General features: G+C 43.3%; 1 protein-coding gene across 6 annotated transcripts in view; it reads left to right on the top strand.

Annotated features, from left to right (window-relative positions):
* frmd4ba (FERM domain containing 4Ba) overlaps window positions 1-18,770 on the top strand; it is a 40,936-nt gene that overhangs the window by 14,630 nt on the left and 7,536 nt on the right. Inside the window, exons 1-12 of one of the 6 annotated variants that reach the window (XM_068708033.1) lie at window positions 4-289; window positions 3,998-4,063; window positions 4,279-4,373; window positions 4,594-4,686; window positions 5,033-5,117; window positions 6,440-6,496; window positions 7,105-7,127; window positions 11,009-11,092; window positions 11,828-11,893; window positions 12,373-12,430; window positions 13,040-13,126; window positions 18,172-18,248. In XM_068708033.1, the coding sequence (XP_068564134.1) occupies window positions 128-289; window positions 3,998-4,063; window positions 4,279-4,373; window positions 4,594-4,686; window positions 5,033-5,117; window positions 6,440-6,496; window positions 7,105-7,127; window positions 11,009-11,092; window positions 11,828-11,893; window positions 12,373-12,430; window positions 13,040-13,126; window positions 18,172-18,248 (953 nt within the window). In that variant the 5' untranslated portion in view covers window positions 4-127. Of the gene's footprint in view, window positions 1-3; window positions 290-3,997; window positions 4,064-4,278; window positions 4,374-4,593; window positions 4,687-5,032; window positions 5,118-6,439; window positions 6,497-7,104; window positions 7,128-7,412; window positions 7,881-11,008; window positions 11,093-11,827; window positions 11,894-12,372; window positions 12,431-13,039; window positions 13,127-16,691; window positions 17,194-18,171; window positions 18,249-18,770 lie in introns of those variants that run through there. The other 5 variants (XM_068708035.1, XM_068708034.1, XM_068708036.1 and 2 more) reach the window with 5 other exon arrangements.

Below are 18,770 nucleotides of genomic sequence, written 5' to 3' on the forward strand. Positions count from 1 at the left end.
CCAGAGCCTAGCTGCTCCTTTCAGCTTGTTGCATCGGAAAGCAAAACAAAAGTGGTCTGCGGATCATCCCCTGTCTGGGTTCCCGAGCTGTGAGCCGCCGTCAGTGGAGAAAAAGGGTTGGCCAACCATGGCCGTGCGCATCATACGAGGGATGGAGGACCTGGTAGCATCGGGCAGCCAGCTCGTCTGGAGCCTGGCGCATCAGACCCTGAGGAGGTGGTACAGTCGTGGGATGATGCCATGCAGACGCTTACTCGAAGCCTGGTTCAGGATTGGAAAGTGCTACCAGGTATGACAGCAGCATGGATGCTTTCTGTAAAAAGAAAAGAAGTTTAACTATAGCAGGTTTAATTGATCGCTTTAGTGACAGCATGTGGGATTAATTACTGAGCCTCAAATGGATTTCTATAATCACCCATTGCATTTTTATGGCTTCAATTGTGCGTAACCTCCCTTCAACTTTCTCCCGAGTTAAGTGAGCTTTTTTTTCCCTCATCTGGCTCATTAGTGTATGCATGTGTTTGTTTGTGTGTGTGGATGTGAAGACACGCAGGCTGCCTCTTGGTGAGTCACCAAGCCTGTTTTTCTTAACGAGGGTCTCTCCCGCAGCACATATGGCAGTCATTAAAAAAAAGCAGCATGACCAGCCGTTTGATCTCACTGTCTGTGCTGATGAGGAGAACTTTTAAAGTTGTCTTTGAAATGCGTTGTTGCTGGAGCACCTGAACACTCTTTGTAAACTTGAAAGTGCTCAGGTTCCTCTTCTTTGCTTTTTTTTCCAGCACTGCCACCTTTTGTAAAAGATGGCAGTTTTTACTAGTCACTAATACAATTACAAAGGAATAAAGGTACAAAAAGCTAGAAATATGAACATGGTGACATGTAAGAACAATGACAATATTTTGATAAATTCTCTCAGGTAGGTTTAAAAGCACTTTCTCTTGAAAAGAGTTCTAAGAAGTACCACAAGAATAAATCCCTTTAATCTGTTTTCCCTTTTCTACCTTACAGAATTACATATACATTAGTAGAAGAAGGCGTGTTCTAGATGCATTAGCGTCATATTGTAGTTGGTCAAGTTGGGGCTAATTGTAACTAATTGTATTTTAAACCAATCATGTGTTTTGTATGTAAAATCTTCATTTAAATGAGTTGTATTTATAGATAAAAGTAGTAAAAAAAAAAAAAGGACAAAATGCCCCTCTGAAATGTAGCAGAGTAGAAGTATGAGGCCGTTTTAAATGCAGGGTGGGCCTGAGCAGGTCAGTGTGGCTGGAGGGGTCATGTGGAGAGGGAACCCATCGGGGCCGTAACGACAGAGCTTAAGGGGGATGACCTCCCTGACACAGTCGCGACCTTTTCTTTTCATCATCTGGGACCTGGGGAGGTCCGCTCTCTTCAGCTGGTCTGAGGGCAGCGATCTCTGTCAGCCCTTTGAAAAAAAAAAAAAAAACTGGATAAAAGTGTCTTCGTTGCTACTTATAGTGAACAGTAGATTCCCATCAAAGCGTTCTAAGAATTCATTTCATGTTTTAGGTAATTCTTTGAAAGGTGTTTGAGCGTTCAGGACAGAAGATTTTTGAGTGATGTGCGGAGATTTTGAAGGTGAATCTGAAATTCAATGGCTGGCTGTGAGCTTGACGTCAGACTGATAACTAGAGGGCCTTTGTCCATTTATGTTTTGATGTCACTGCCCTGCAACAATGCAGCATTGATAGATGGGAAAAGATTGTGCCATGGGACAGTCACAACAATGAAAGGGGTGCTTCAGTGATTAATCCCAGATTAAACTATGGAACACATAGCCAAACCTATTTTCCTTATCAAGACGACTCAAAGTGTGCATTTCACTGAGGTGAGCTTCTCTGTTTTTCCTTTATTTTTTGTCAGCGACAAAGATTCTTGCCTCTTCTGGACCAGTGAGATATGGAGCTTAACAGAGCCCCGCTGTGCAGCCCACACCAGACAGTAGACGCAGCGGGTATGGTGCTGAAATATGGGGGGCCTTCGGGGCAAAAGTTAGCACAACAGCAAGTTAGCGTGACTGCAAATAAAACCCTTTTGTTGAGAAGTACAGCTCTACCCACAGAACCGTAAATCACACTGCGGTGTGGGGCGTCGAAACGCAACACAGTGGAAAAGTAGCTTGTGCTGTATAAAAGTGAAACGGCATGCTCTGTTGTGGTGCAGAGAACAATGTGTCCTCGTAGAGAGTGAGGCTTAAACGCCACGCCAGAAGGCGTCTTCCCGCTCCGCGGTCACGCCGGACGTTGACGTGACCCTCACTTTCCAAACGCTGAGGCCAAGCAGTTGGATGCCACATGTTTTCCTCTGAAGTCACAGAAAAAAAAAAAAAAAAAAGGGCGTCCCGGACACATTCCTGGGCGTCAACAACAGACAATTTAGGCTCGACTCAGTGTTGCAGAGATCAGACAGTAAAATACTCACAGAGGGATGGAATAGGATTGTGCCTTTTTTATAGCATCAGCAAGTCCCTTTTTCTGACTCTGCACTAATCGCTCATCTACTAAAAAGCATATTTTAACTCATCAAAACTGGTATTTGTAGAATTTCAAAATGATCACAAAGCATTTTCTAAAACTGTCTCATAGAATAAGTGTTGGTTTGTAAAAATAAATAAATAAATAAATAAATAAATATATATATATATATATATATATATATATATATATATATATATATATATATATATATATATATATATATATATATACTGCCACTGGGGGCGCCAGAATCCCGATTATAAAGATTGATGTAGTGGCTTTAAGTATGTGGATTCTTTCTTTTATATTATACCAGACTTTGCCTTTACCCATGTGGTGAGTTGGTGGACCATTACCACTGATGTGGTATTCAACAAAATATGTGGTACAATACATCAAACTTGTCATACTATCACTTTTGAGAGCGGAAATAACTTAAATGAAAACTTGTATTCACAAGCAACCTCTACAGCCTTACTTACTTGTGTCTGGTACGGCCAGTAGCTTATGGTGGCTAACGTCAGCTAACGTTAGCAAACTTTATACAAATGTTGAAATATTCCTTTAACTTAAGAACGCGACTACAGAAGGATTGAGTGAACAACTAATGTAAATGTAAAGGTGGGCAAAATGGGTTTAGTCTGCTCTTATGGTGACAAATGCCACAGGCACAAACTTTTATGAACACAGAGAAAAGAAAATTCACAATGCTACATTACGTATGATTTCCTAAATGATTTATGACATTTAGTATCGAGATTACATTTCATCCACAGCACTGAAACAGATTATATAAACACCACGTTTGTATGAAGGAATTAGAATATTGTAAAATATCAGCTTGGATTGTTGGCAACAACTTCACACACTGAAATATGACTTGACCAATATTCATCACCACAATAATATTTCTACCTCGTCCTGCAGTGAAAGGCAGTTCTGCTGACTGCAACAGAATGAATCCTGAAGCCATTCATCTTCAACAATGCAGCGGGAATTCAATTAAAACCCCTGCACCAGGACTTCATTGTCTTTCGGTTTTGTTTCTTACCGGCAGAGGAACACGTTGGATGTTGACATTTCAGGGATTTTCATTAGACCGGCGTTGTTGCAGAGGAAGGATATGTGGGCGAGAAAGACAATAGCATGTGTGGAGCCTCAACTTCTGAGTCTTTGTTTATGACTCACGCTGCTCCTATAAAGAGCTGATTTATGGCCAAACTTCACCGGTGCGCCTTTTTTTTTTTTTGCTTTCTTTCTTACAAATAAGGATGATGATGTCGGCAATGACTTTGATGTTTGGAAGCGTGCGTCCCATATGGACACTTAACGGATCCTCTTATTCATTCAGCACAAATTCATTTTATTCTCTGGGCTACAATAGAGGAAGAATGCACGGCTTTGAGTGGAGAGGTGGAGGTGGAGACAGTGTGCTCTGCCAGCGACTGTGTTGCTTTGCAGGATTTGTCTTAACGTTGTCCGTCCTCCTCTAGATGACCGAGGGCCGCCTGTGTCAGGTTCACCTCCTCGATGGCAGGAAGCTGGAGCTGCTGGTTCAGGTAGAGGACACTTCCACTGCTGGCCTCCTCAGGCAACCCTGCCAGATTATGTTGATGTGCTGAAATTGTGTTGGATTTGATGATGTGTGTCTGCATTGCTTTTGTTTCTTGTCAGTGTCACATGTGCACTTGCTTTAAACCTCATGTCACACCTGTTTACCTTTTAGCATTCAAATCTAAACTGAACTCCTGTGTTTTAATCTAAATCTTTCCAGCCCAAGCTGTTGTCCCGCGAGCTGTTAGATCTGGTGGCCTCGCATTTTACCCTGAAGGAGAAAGAATACTTTGGGTTGTGCTTCGTAGATGACACGTAAGTGCATTTCCTAATATTATTGGCATTTTAAAGACAAAAAAAAGTGCAATGTCCAAGTGGTGTGTGTGCTTTGGTTTTATTACATCTTCTTTTAATCAAAAAGGGGGGTTGGTTGATTTAGAACCGACGCCTTAAGAGAGGACACAGAAAAAAAAAAGAGAGGAGAATTACGATAGCAGTATTCCAACACATGATTTGTTCTTCTACCCCTGACCAGTGGCCAGAGTAACTGGCTCCAGCTGGATCGTAAAGTCCTCGATCATGACTTCTCCAAGACTTCGGGGCCTTTGGAACTCAAGTTCCTGGTGAGGTGAGTGTTCTCACTGCAAAAGCCTCCCAAATAATGAATACTGCTTTATTAGAAACATCAGCCTACACTGAGGGTATAAAATGTCAATGTTTTGTGTATTAGGCTGGGTTGTGAATAGTAGTATATGGACCTAATATGAAGCACGTTAGTATTGAGAGCTTCATGGCCTCAGAGGCTTGGTCCTGACCAGCAGGTGGCAGTGATGGAACACAGTTTACACAGTCTTGCTGCGTGATTGTTAAACTATATTTGACACGTTGTGAATAACGCTGAGGCATCAGTAAAATGCATTGATATTCTATCTCAAGTGAACCTTGCTGACCCCAAAAAAAACAACTCTTCACAGGTTTTATATTGAGAAGATCACCTTCTTGAAAGACAACACGACAGTGGAGCTGTTCTTCCTGAACGCTAAATCTTTAGTGTTTAATGTAAGTGCTTTCAAACATTTATTTTCTAAAAAACTTTAAAGGGCTGTTCATCTTTTTATATAATCCTTGTAACCAAATTCGGCATGTCCTTGAGTTCAAGATCAGTGAACACAACAGTTTGCCTTATGAGAAGATGTCTAATCCAACTATTGATCTGCCATCATTCTTGATTTACCATTGACTCATAAGACTTCATTCTGCTGGGGGTTGAGAGTCAGATGATCAATATCTTGCAAATTGTTTTTCGTACTATATGTCTATATTACACACAACATTTAGCCTAGAATGTGTATTGTTCATCTACAGCCCTGCCTATATTTTCACGACTTCATAGCCTAATCTGGCCTCTTTTATATTTATTGTGCATATATAACGTTTTTAATGCAGCATTTTATTCATTCATAGTATGCTATTTATTGAGGAAATGCATGTATTTTTAACCTCACAGCATTTACATTTTTGAAAAACTCTGACTGCATATTAGATCTCAAACGGTTATGCTGCTTTCAAATGCTGTTGGAAATATTACCGTTTTACTTAAAGTATATGGTTCACTGTTAACAAGCAATATGTTATTGTTTAACAAAGTTGTTTGGCATTGGTTTTAAAATAACCTACACTATAGTCACAGCGTAGCAAATAGGTACAGGTTCAGGTTGTCATTTAGATAAGATGAGGTTTTGTGGTTTGAGGAAAATGTGTTAAAAATGTATTGTGTTTCCTTTATAATCATCATATTTTTGTAAAAGCAAAGTTTAATCATTCACATGAGAATATTGGCAGGACCCCTGATTCCAAGTGTTTCCTGTAAACACTTTGATAGGTAGACAGGTAGTTGTTTTAGGCGCATTTAGGATTTTTCCCACCGTCCGAGGAGCACATGAATGCACCATGCGATCAGACGTTGCAGTGCAGTTTTTTTTTTTCGCGGGTGAGAGCCGACTGGTCACCATGGGAGACGGAGACTGTTGAACCTGCTTTCGGACTGTACCACTTTACCGAGGGAGGGGGGCTGTAGCCTCAGGCAGGAATCTTCAACTAGCCTTCCAATGGAACCACTGAGTGTTTTGTCGCATATAGAAAGTGTAATGCTAACTCAGGTGCTGGAGTAACGGGAGTAAACACACTTCACGGATAGTTTAACGCACACCGTATTGTGTCTCTGCGGTAGTTGGTTCGGTCGGTAACGGTGGTGGGACCAAGAGGTACGGGACGGGAAGATTTTCTCTCTCAAGTCAAGTGTTTCGGACGCGAACTGCACTTTGTGTGTGCGCGTGTTGTTCCAAAACGACCCCGTTGATTTGAACAATTTTTTACAACAGGAGACCATCGAAGTGGAGAGTGGAAATGTTTTCAAGTTAGCCGCATTCGCATTGCAGGTAAGAAAGAGTTGTGTCGCATGCTTCCTAGAGTAGATATTTTGTGAATGAAGACGCAACATTTGAAAATGCCTCCTGCTTTGGTCGGGACTATTGCTAAATAGAATTACTCTTTTATATTTGCATTGGCCTCTAAAATATACTTGTGCTTCGAGGCAGTGTTAACTTGAGTTATGAGATAAATTAAAACGTATTTAAATTGTCTTATCGTGTTAACCCCCTTGTTGCAGATTGTGCCTGAGGGTAACGTTAGCTAACATTAGCATAACAGTTAACTTAAGATAAAATAAAATAAGATAATCTTTTATTAGTCCGCGTAGGATTACAGCAGCATAGTGGATAGTGCAAACAAGAGACATAGTAAAAAACAAGCATTATAAATAAGTAAATAAGTAATAAAACAGTAAAGAATATTAACTAAGTAAAAAAGTAAATAAATCATAAACTAAAATATAACAAAAAATATTATATATACAGACAGAATAACTTTTATTGCAAGGTGTATTTATACTTCACAGATTTTTTGTGTTGTGTTTTACTGGGTCATTTTTTAAGTATTGCATTTTCTCACAGTGCTTTTTACTAACTGCAGTGTTTCTCTTTTTAAGGAGGCCAAAGGAGAATACACCAGGTAAGAACTTATCTATATTAAAACCTCTTTATAAGATAACTGTAGAAAGGTGTGAGTGTTATACCCGCAAGGTTTTTTGTCTCGTGTCATTTAAAACGTGTTTTAAAAGGAGCAAAATCAGGGTAAAATAGCTGGGAAGAAAAAGTAGTGTCAATGAATGTCGGGTACAAAATGCTACGGTAAAGTTACATGTAATAACATTTTTGAATATTCTTGCTAGCGGGCATCCGTACACCTTTTCGTAAACTCGTGCAGTTGAATGCAAGTGTTTGTTTCTGTGCTGTGACAAAGAAGGCAGGCTCTGGTTTGTCAAGTTGTTTGGTCAGCACTCAGTCCACAGAAGATAAACTGTACAGCGAGTTAATGTTCAACTTGATTTTTATTTTAACGCTGTACTTCCCTGAGATAATAATTCCCTTGATGTGCTCGCGTGACATTGAACTGAACCCCCGCTGGCTCACTGCCATCCCCTCACGGTCCAAACATTGCCTTTCTAAAATCAAAACACTCTTGTTCTCTTGTCACACTGTTGACTATCAAGGCAGACGCATCGTGTTTACACTTTCAACAAAGGCAGACATGTTGTGACTGCATGGCCTTCTTGATAAATGCACATGTACTCACAAACACAGCATGTGTGCCCAGTGGACACTGGTGGGGAGAGTCTGTACAAAACCTGGATACTATGTGCTCTAGTGGAGATAATGTTTTCATTGTGGAGCCGTGCTCTCGGAGGCTTGACCTGCTGATAAGGTGCGTTGCTTTTTTTTTTTCTTCCTTTTTGCAAGTGGTAGGAGTGAAGGGCATTGGCTGTGATTAGTAAACACTGCTCTGTCTGTGAGCGACTGACTGACTGACTGAGCAGGTTGAAGCAGCACAAACCTGTGTGATTTTTTTCCCAGTGCTTCCGCCTCTAAAGGCCTCTCGGTCCATTATGTGCACACAAAGATTTGTGCTTTGTAAGGAATTGCGCGTGTGTGGTTTGAATGGCCATACGAGCAATGCTGAAAATGCAGTTTGACCCCCCCTTGTCAAACCATTGCCTTTGTTGTGCTGCAAAAAAAATTAAATAACCTGGCTTCATCTGCCTGTGCTCATTGACAGATATTTACAGGCTAGATTGATCTGATACATGTTAGTCGTTATTCTTTCCGTACGGTTTTATGCCTGGGTGTTTTGATTTAAAGCTGCCTCACCCTGAAAGTGTAGTGTACAGTCTGAACTTTCAGCTCATGTGGGAGTGGGGATGGGCTGTACTTTGTACTGACTCTGAAAGCACAATAAAAGACAACCTGCCAACAAATCTGGTGGAATCAGCGTGGATGGGAGTGTGTCCAAATCAAGCTGTCTTTGTCTTTATTTGCACAGACACTGCTTTTCCCGCTGCGCATTCTGATTATAGTTTCTAGATACTAGGTTTTAAGACACTTTATAACTCACAGTGAAGTTGTTTTCCTCACACTGCTCCTATTTGAATGTACCGGCCCCAAAATCCAACACTATTATCGTAGCGATGCATCCCCCCCCCCCCTGCTGTTCTGTAGCAGTATTTCTCATTCCTGTCTGCAGTGTTCTTTTTAACTACTTCTTTGAGAGAACAGGCCCAGTAAATCCCCTCATAAAGCATATAATATAAATGTGTCTCCTCTCCACTGTATCAGCAAAAGGGCCCTGGAGCAGTGAGATTAGCTGTGGAGGAGTTAGGGAGACCTCCTCCTCCTCCTCCTCCTACAGTCAGCTGCCTTAAGAGGGATGAGCCACGGCCCACTGTCCAATGGCAGACAACTTGGCGTCAGGAGGACTCACTGTTATTGTGGTGCTGTGGGCCAACCCCCACCCCCCACCCCCCCTGCTGTGCATTGAATACATGCGCCATCAGGTTTCCCATTGTACTTGTATCAGAATTCCCCTCCCTCAGTCGGTATTGCGTTGCGTCTTTAAAGTACTGACTCACACCACCTGCAGGTTTACTCCACAGCTGATTGCCACAAGTTACAAGCTGCAAGTTGATGAAAGAGATTGTGGAAAACGTAGGAAATCACTGAATTGCTTGTTGTCTTTAATTATGCCTCAGAGTAACCTCAGAGTAGGATTTTTTTTTTTAATTCTCGTGATTGTAATCCACTTGAAAAGTGAGCTAGAGACGTTGTCTTTGCCGCTATGAATAAAACGTCTGTAGTTTTTAAACCAACTGTGATTAACACAATGTCAGTTGTGTTCAAATGTTCCCCACACCGACCCGATACTACACCCGGACAGTTTTAGTCCTCGGTTCTATTTGCAGGTGTAGCCTGTAGTTAGTGGTTCATTCACAGCAACAGGCTCTCTCATTGTGCTCCCTCCACAGTCACCACGTCAGAATATAGCTGACGCATGAGTATTATCTCTCCCCACGCTGGGTAGGCTGCGCAGGGCCGGGTGTAGGAATTGCCCCCGCGCTGCAGGCTGCAGGGGAGATAACCGACGTAGTAATGAGTTCCAGATTGCTGACGGGGCAGCGCGGCTCGCGGAGTAGATCACCCAGACAACGCCAGGCCCCAGCCTTCGCCATTAAAACGTACGCCATCAAACACGCGGCAAAAAAGTGCCGTGGCAGCAGAAGCCAGTCAACCCTAGGAGAGGTAGCTACGGGGGGGGGGGGGGGAGTGATTCAAGTGCCACCTTCCACCCTTGTTTTTGTTTAGTAAGCCGCTTCACATAACTGGAGCATTATGGGTCTGTCCTACCATGTCAGCGGCTGTTAAATTCCATTCATCTTTAAAGAGCGGGACTTCAATTTGACGTCCAATACGTGGTGGGGTTTGCTGGTAGAGTACCTGAGGATGTTCTGAGAGTTTATATCATGTGTATAGTCTGACCTACACGTCTGAGTTCCGTCTCAGAGGCCACCGGCTGTTTTGTAGCCGCGCTTGGGGCTCGTACAATGCTTTTCAACACGGGGAGAGGCTGCCAAGTGCTTGTTGAATGGCTTTTGTTCAGGTCTCCAGTGGACCGGCCCGCCAAGCCAGAGCCCTTTTTTTTGTCCCGCAGAGAACTGTAGATCCAGCACTCCCTCCTTCACGATGTTCGAGTGACCCACAGTTCAACTATCGAAGACCTTGGTGGTGACAAACGCCACCGTGTGTCTGAACAGATAGGACGGCCAGTTTGAGGGTTTGTGGGTGACACCGATCGAACCTGTTGCATCCATCATGGTGTGAATCAATACAAAGTAGTTTACCTGCAAGTACAGAGGATAACTGAGTGGCGTGCATCGCTGCTGAGAACCTGCATGAAATGGCTTTGATATATTTTTTTTAAAAGATATCTTGCCAGCCCCCCCCCCCCCTTTCTTTTTTAAAAGGCTCCCTATGATTTAATGGCCCTGCATGTGCTGTTATAAGTCAAGTCTGGCAAGACATGAGTAAAGCTCATGTTTAGTCTTGGCAAGTAGTCCTACTATTTATAGATAAGGTGGATGAAAACAATATCCTGACGCTGCACCTTTTTCTAAAGGTTTTTTTTTTTTTTTTCAAACATGAATTATCGCTGCCATGCCTTAAGATAGAAGTTCAAACCACACTGTGAAAATACGAATGTGAAGAAACGACCTCTACGCGTTTTTTTTAAGACTTTGAGTTTGAGATTCTTGTGTAAACAGCTACCTTCACTTTCCTTATGGTCCACATGCTGGTCAGCTCAGCTCATAACGGGGCGATATAGATGTCTAAATGTAGAGGTTATCATTGTGTAGGGGAGTTAGTAATTAGACCATGATAACCTGTCTCTCATCAATCAATGTATTTTAAAGCATAGATGAGTAACTACAAAGTTTTCTTTGTGAATGAATACATTTGCTGTTTCTTAACGTGTGTATATGATTTTTGTTTTTTTCTTGTCAGTGCTGAGACTGCCAGATCAGACCTGAAGCAGCTCCCAGTTCTGCCCACTAGAGTATTAAGGGAGCACCCGTCTCTCAACTACTGGTAAGTTTTTAACCCCTTTTCTCCGCTTACAATTCAGTCGTCAAACAGCCTCGGTGGTCGGTACCACTTCTCTCCCCAGAACAGCAGTTTTGGAGTGGAACAGTGTCAACAGAACGGTCCGGTACTTGGCAGATGGTTTTGCCTCTGATGGGGTGACTAATTAATGCCCTGGGTTGTGTTAATTACGTTTTGCCCATTAGCCCTCGCGAGCACACAGAGAGGTGCTGACAGCCATTGGCTGTCTAACGGATTGCTGTCTGTCTCTTCAATCCACACTCACTCACTGTTTTTGTTTTTTCTCCTCTGCTTGTCCCCGCTTCATCTGGCTAAACGGTCATCCGAGGCTGCGACATTCATTTCAATATCCAAATTAAAATCATAGTCTTTTAGTGCACATGAACACGTCTCTCTCTCTCTCTCTCTCTCTCTCTCTCTCTCTCTCTCTCTCTCTCTCTCTCCTTCCCTTTCTGTCTGTTAAGCCGCAGTTGGTTTGCAGCCTCGCTATGCTATTAAAAGGGATGATTACAGTGGCGAGCAAATGGGATGCATTTGCAGGAGAGGTAGATGAGAGCCATCAGCGGGCCAGTAGGCCAGACTGCATTTTCTGCATGAGCAGACAGAATGTGTGTCAAAGAAAAGAGCCCTCTCACAAAAAAAAAAAAAAACCCCTCTGTGGCTGGAATGTGCAACACTTGATGGATTCTTCATTAAATTATTTATCTATCCATTTTGCAGCGAGGACAAAGTGATTGAACGTTACAAGAAACTGAAGGGAGTGACCAGAGGACAAGCCATTGTGCAGTAAGTTTACTACGTATATATTTTTTTTGTTTTTTTTTCATGATTAACCTGTGTACTCCAGGCCTTCCTGTTTAACCTCATGCGTCTTCACCGTGGTGGCTGTTGTTGTAAGAGGTGGCTGTCACCACGCCGGAATGTGTCATTAATTAGAGGAGGTGCTCTTAGACTGGGCACCCAGCCAGCCTCGGGGACGGGGGGACGGGGACGTCGGTCCTCCGCCGTGCTTTTTCTTGGTACTGTAACTCAGCGCAGCCCTGGGTCATTCACTGTGGGATGATTTGTGCCCTTGAACTGATCAATGGACCCTCCCTCCCTCTGTCACCGACCTGAAACAAATCGATCAGCTCGCCACTGCAAAATGACTGTGGCCTCTCAATGACTGCGGCTTAAATCCCACTCTGCCCGTTGTTAAACAGCCGCCGGTTGACAGTGATGGAGTGTAAATGTTAAGCGTTAACCTGTTCCCTTCTTCTCTAAAGGTATCTGGCCCTGGTGGAGTCCCTGCCGACATACGGAGTCCATTATTACCCAGTGAAGGTAAGAGCGGCGCCCCGAGTCACAAAGTGGCTTAACCTCTGAACAAGCTTCTGTCAACGAGCCGCCTTCATTTCTTTCAGCTTAAAAATCGAACGCAGCAATCTGACCTTTATTCGCCTAAATGTTTAGCATTTAGCTTAACGCTTTGATCATGAGGCCTTTTCCTTTTTAATACTCTGCGCTGCAGCTGAAGCAGCAACACATGTTACTGTAGTAACGTACAGGACTACGCTCTACCTGCTTGGGTGGGATAGAAAAATACAATCTGGCTTAGCACAGAAAAAATAATACATCCAGTAAACCACCGTAGCACATTTAGTTTAGCATGTTTTAAGTGATTCCTCCAACCTTCCTCACTTTTACTTGCTTCCTCCGACGTTCCCAACCAAGCCTTATTAAATCAAGGTGTCTGTGGAGATCAAACAGCGGTGCTAAAGTGACTCAGGCAGGCTTGCAGAGATTTGAAGGCCTTCAGTGTATTTGATCTCTTCTTTTGTTGCTATTGCTGTGAACCTAATGGGATAATTGCTTTTGTAACGGGCCTTTCTCAAACTCCCACCAATAAAGCAACCTCTAACGAGTGGTGCTGTGATTTGTGCTTTCATGCAGGACAAGCAAGGACTGCCGTGGTGGCTGGGAGTCAGCTACAAAGGCATCGGCCAGTACGATTTGCAGGATAAACTGAAGCCCAGAAAGGTAGGCTGACCTCTTTTTACAGCTGCTCTATTCACGCTAAATTCCACCATTTACAACATATTTAGTTGTTTGTTCTTGTGGAGACTTTTTCCTGTAAAGCCCTCTGGGACTAACTCAACATGGTTTTCTTACAGTGACATTTAATACTCAAATAATAAAAACATATAGTCCTTCAAAAGGATTAGCTTTGAACTTCCTTGTGGAGGTATTTCGGATTGAGCGCTGTTTGTGAATATACTTGCTAATTGAAAGCACAGCTTTCGTCACCACGCCGCTTGTTAGCTGGTTAATGATCCATCACACTGTAAATAGGTGTAAGGAAGACCCTGGTTCCCATGTCAGTCAGGAGAACGAGGAAGACAGATGGGGAAATGTGTTGGGAGTATCAGTATGAGCAGCGTTCAGTCAAGGCTGTAGGTATAAGAGCAAATACAGTACATCACTGTCAACAGTGGAGGGAATTGTTACCGGGTTCTAAAACAGCTCAACAAAAGTTTAAAAATACTTACACACAGCTTAAAATAGCGTAGAATGTATTCTTTTGATTATAAAATCTATTCATTTGGGCAGTGTAGTATAAAAGTACAGTAAAATACCATTTATTGCAGGTAAGTTTGTATACTATAACTGAAAAAACTTTCAATTATGTACCCTAGGTGTCAAAACTGTACCTTTTTGTATACAAGTAGCATTAATTTCCCATTGAAGAAGAAGAAAATTCAGACACAACTTTCTTAACTTTATGTTTATTAAGCTACTCTACTAATCTGTAGAAGGCCCATCATGTGCCTTTTATGGTACATCTGTGTAAAGTACTTCCAGTCCCATGTACTAGTACTTTTGTGAGTTTGTACTTTGTGTGCTCAGTGTTAGTTATGTGACGGTGTAGCTGTTGTTACGTCGGTCGGGACCTGTTGACTTAGCAGGGTGTGCTGTTCCTCTGAGGCTTTAATGGGCACACAGCCCCACCGTGTCCGTCCCCGGCCCTCCTATGGAAGGTGTAATTACGCTTCTCTGTGGGGAGCAGCAGACCTTCTGGGACTCTGGGGGGGGTTTGGCGCTGTGCCAGTCGGGTGGGTGGGCGTTTGGAGGGTCGGGGACAGCTAGTGGGTGTTGGATGAGGTTTTTTTTTTTTTACTTACTGATAATTTGAAATGTATGGCTACTTTCCGTTGGCCTCTCAGGGAGTCCTCTGTATCTGGTGGATATTGATAGTGCTCCCCGCCTCAGTTCACAGCCCTTGTATTCAGCCCAGCCCAGCCCTCCTCAGCATGCGGCCTTCATTATGCTAATCTATGTGTCTGTGTGTCTTTGAGGGAACACAATTGATCAAACAATACAAAACAGTTATCTGTGTAGGGGGCTGGGGTTAGAGGTAGTGCTGGTGGGAGAGCGGCAGTTGTGTCGATTCTTTATTTTATTTTTTATTTTTCTTTTTTCTTTTTTCTTTCTTTTATTTAGTGAAAATCATTGAAAGCAGCTACACTACCTTAACCTCACATCATCTCCCCCTCTCATGCATGCCGGTCTCATGACTCTATATTGAATAGCCTTGGCCCTCAAAAGCCCACTCGGCCCGCTGTGTTTTAAGAATAGTGTCACATTTAGTAACGTGAATACTGTCGTTTCCATCACATACACCGCATTAGATGCGGTGTATATAAGTGAGCACTTTCTATACAGACAAAAGGCATAGACTAAGTATTCCAAAGATCTGCAGGGGACAAGGAATGAATAGAAGATGCCAAGAGGAGAAGCAACATGTCGTGTAGGAAGAGGATAAGTTCAGCTATTTAGCGTGAGGAACACAAACGGAGGCTTGGATTAGAAAAGTGTGTTTCCGGGACTGAAGCAGATGGCCGGTCGAGACTTTAATTCTCCCCGAATCAAACCAGGACACTCTTCTGTCCCTCTTCCTGTCTCCGTGTCACTCTCCCTGTGGGTGTTGGGACGCTCTCTGAGACCACATGCTGGGCCGCACATATGATGAGCCAGCTGAACCAAAATGAATCTTCAGTTTATTATCGGGTGACAGTGTCGGCCTGGAAGAACTGTCAAGTGTCTTAGTTGCGAGCAAAGCAGTTTAAATGAAAACTGAACAGATCCTTTTTTTACTTTTCCGGTGTCTTCTTCTTGTCACGTTTTCACAACTTAAAGCAATGCGTCATATTGTGGAATAGTACAGTGTTGCTAGGCAGACAGAGCTTGTGCGTGACGTGTTACGCGAAGGGTGTGGCAGATCTTTTCTCTGAACAGGCGTGTAAGTCTTCTGACACGTTTTTCCATCCATGTTGGATTCTGCACAATCGTGGCCCCTGGGGGGTTCCTCGGGTTGTGGGTGTGTAAGCTGGATCTCAACAGCCTGATCCCATCTGAAACCACAGGCATTTCTGGTTCACTTCCACCCGCCTGTAATGAAATGTTTGGCAAAAACAAGGGAGATGAAATACGAAAAATACTAAAGATAGAAGATACAGAAAATCCAGCGCATTCACTCAAATCTTGAGTGCACTATTAAGCTGGTGTGTTTGCTGCTTTTAAAGAAAATGGCTACTTTTGTGTTCTCTCCCTAAGAGTTGAATTGATGAGTCACTGCTTCAGTAAGTCAACTTGCTTGCGTGCACAAGGATTCCTCGGACCGCTTCCACTTGAAGGGTTGACGACCACAGTGAATCACTGAGTAGGAGACTTGATTTTCTACATCTATACACTACAGTTACACCTGGAGTCGTTGTATGGGAGTTATACTGTATGTTAAATCACCAAAACTAGGTCAAGTTTAACAATAATTAATATGAATCTGAAAGTTGAAGAGCTTGTAAATTTACATTCATACACAGATGATGGACCGCAGCCATATACAGTATGAGACCAGGAACTAAATAAAAGTAGTGAATTCAAGCTGCAGGTTCTTCTTCAAGAGGACTTGCAGTCTTGTGGAGGCTGAGGTGTGTCACATCCTTGACATATTTTGGCGTAGCTTCACCAGCGGTCACAGGAGAGTCCTGTAGCAGTTTCATGTCGGTTGCTGGCACACAGGTGTGGAGTTTCTCTAATGGAGGGGGAGTGATCCTGTGAAAGTGTGTTTAATGTCCTCATAGACCTTTGTTCCAGATCTGTTGTTACAATGTAAATGGTGCTAGTGGTTGTGACTAGAGGGTGTGAATTGGCCTCTGCAGTGGGGTGAGCTTTGGGTGGTTCACATTGTGCCCATTTAGTCCCATGCTCCTTCACTGGTAGCTTGACTATGTGATATGTCCGCCATTATAGAGACAATGTTGGTTGTACTTTGACAATAAATCAAACTTTCTCATTCATTGTTATCGTGGATAATAGCAGTAAAGCTTCAAAGTAAAAAAAAACGGAAGCTTCCTGTTAAATGTATGAATAGACTATCAGGGGATATGCTTATAGTGCACAGTGTTTTTTTTTTTTGCCTGGTTAGCTGACAGAGTGCTCCCTTTGCCACATGAAAGCAAAGAGAGCCCCCCCCCCCCCCCGCCCCGCTATTAATGATTAGACCATAGTAACAGATTCCTAACATGTTTGCCCCGGTGGGGGAGATGGTTGTAGTAGATTCAGCCTCACAGCAGTGCTTTTGTGTGGTATTTACAATACGAAAAGCAGAGAGAACTTCCCAGGTGGAAGTGGAGTATTCAAAGTCTGTGCGGAATCGATGACTTATCTGCGAGTGACGGGAAGTGGTGCAGAACCTAGCCCTGAACAATGTTTTTGTGTACAACCTGCTCATCTTGTCCGACTAAAAAGGGAGAGAGAGAGAGAGAGATAGAGAGAGAGAGAGAGAGAGAGAGAGAGAGAGAGAGAGAGAGAGAGAGAAAAAAACAGCCTGAGGTATCTGTGATGCATCTGTGATGTCAGAGGAGGCGGGGGTGGTGAAAGGGGCGTGGTCAGCTCAGCTGAAACTCTTGCAACACCTATCTGGCTCCCTGAGAGCAGACAAGAGAGCGTATTGTTCGAGGAAGCTCCAGCCCTGTGGGAAGCTCAAAGTCAAGAGAGTCAATACAAAACCCAAGAGAATTCAACAAGCACAGAAATACCCTTTTACGGTAAGCCTCTTCACTGTGTCCAACTGTTACCTGTCCGGCTGTTTTAAATAGACGATAGGGTTTTAATGCTGTATGTGCTCCTGAATGCTGTCTGCAGTGTGGTGTTGTACCGGCTCTGTGGGATCTAGAGACAGGCGCTCTGTCACTGTGTGAGCCGCGCTGTTGTAAATGTGTAATGTGTTTGTAGTTAGTTTGCTCGGTTATAAATTAAGCAAATATGTTTGTTCCCGGTGGAAGTGGAGATGTGTTCCCTCAGCGTGATTTCTTACCCTCGGCTCGGTTTCTCTCCTGGTTGGAGGAGGCGTGTATCCATGTTTTTATAGGACAGTATCAGAGTATCAGGTAAAACAATGGTTTTACATTTCCTCCCACATTAATCTCAGCCCCAGTCTGAAGTCGAGCAAAGACTCTTTTGTTTTCTTATTAATTATCAAAGGGAGTGCAGGGAAAAAGTTGCTCACAGACAGAACAGTTCAGTGAGTCCAGTATCAGTGGAGCAGATGTTTCATTCTGACACAGAGAGATGTCCCGCCTCTGTCTCCCTCCACAGCTCGATGCAATGAGTAACTGGCCTGCCGCCTGCCACGATTTTGCTCCATGCAGCAGCAGCAGCAGCAGCATTATGATTGCACCTGTGTTAGCACCCCCCCAAAAAAAAAAAAAAAAAAACCTACACTTGACCGGCTGCTGACCTCATTCACAGCTTCAGCTGTTCTGTTGTTTTCTGCTAATGTTGCTAATGTCAACCCGGAAGAAGCGGTGCTTAATTACAGGAAAGCCTTTCTGAGTAAATTGATGCTGTCCTTTTGTGTGTCATAGGACATTTATGTTTTATGGAGTGCAAATGGACATTTAAATTGATAGCTGTGTGTTGGCTTGTGCACTCACTGATGTGTCATGCCTCTCTACCTCTCCCCCCCCCCCCCCCCCCCCCCCCCCCCCCGTCCTCTCTGCCAAACTGTCTCGTTCTCTCCACAGCTGTACCAGTGGAAGCAGTTAGAGAACTTGTATTTCCGAGAGAAGAAATTCGCTGTTGAAGTGAACGACCCGCACAGGTCAGAGAAGGCAACCCGCTTAATCTTAAACTTAATCTCAACTGATCTTAATGGGTTCTTTTTTTACTGTTTGTTAAAAAAGTGTTTCCATTGTAGCTGCTGCCGGCTGCAGATGTCCTTGGGCATCTGCAGCCAGTGGTCCACTTAGGACACCGTGTTAAGAGCTGTAGCTTCTGTGTTAAATGAGTGTTTTCTTGCCGTATAAAGTCCACTTCATTACTGTAATGTTGCTATAAGACCTCTGCCCCTCACCCAAGCTTTAATGTGGCACTTTAAGCCTCCAAAGCTGTTATTAAATCCCACTGTCTGTTTCAAAAGGAGCTTGATGTCACCGCTCGTCTCTCTTCACTACGTTATTACACAAACACCCACAAATTTAATTGGCCAAAGATTCTAATCTTCTTTTCTAAATCTTTGATTTGCACATCTCTCTTTGTTTTTGTTGGTCTTAATGAAAGCCTTTGTTAATCTACCTTCAATTGTTTCGTGGTGGTATGCAGCTGTTGAACAGACTCGCCTCTT

The sequence above is a fragment of the Cebidichthys violaceus genome, unplaced genomic scaffold (genome assembly GCF_023349555.1).
Source record: "Cebidichthys violaceus isolate CVI_PGR_0920_01 unplaced genomic scaffold, fCebVio1.0.p SCAF_130, whole genome shotgun sequence".
Lineage (NCBI taxonomy): Eukaryota > Metazoa > Chordata > Actinopteri > Perciformes > Stichaeidae > Cebidichthys > Cebidichthys violaceus.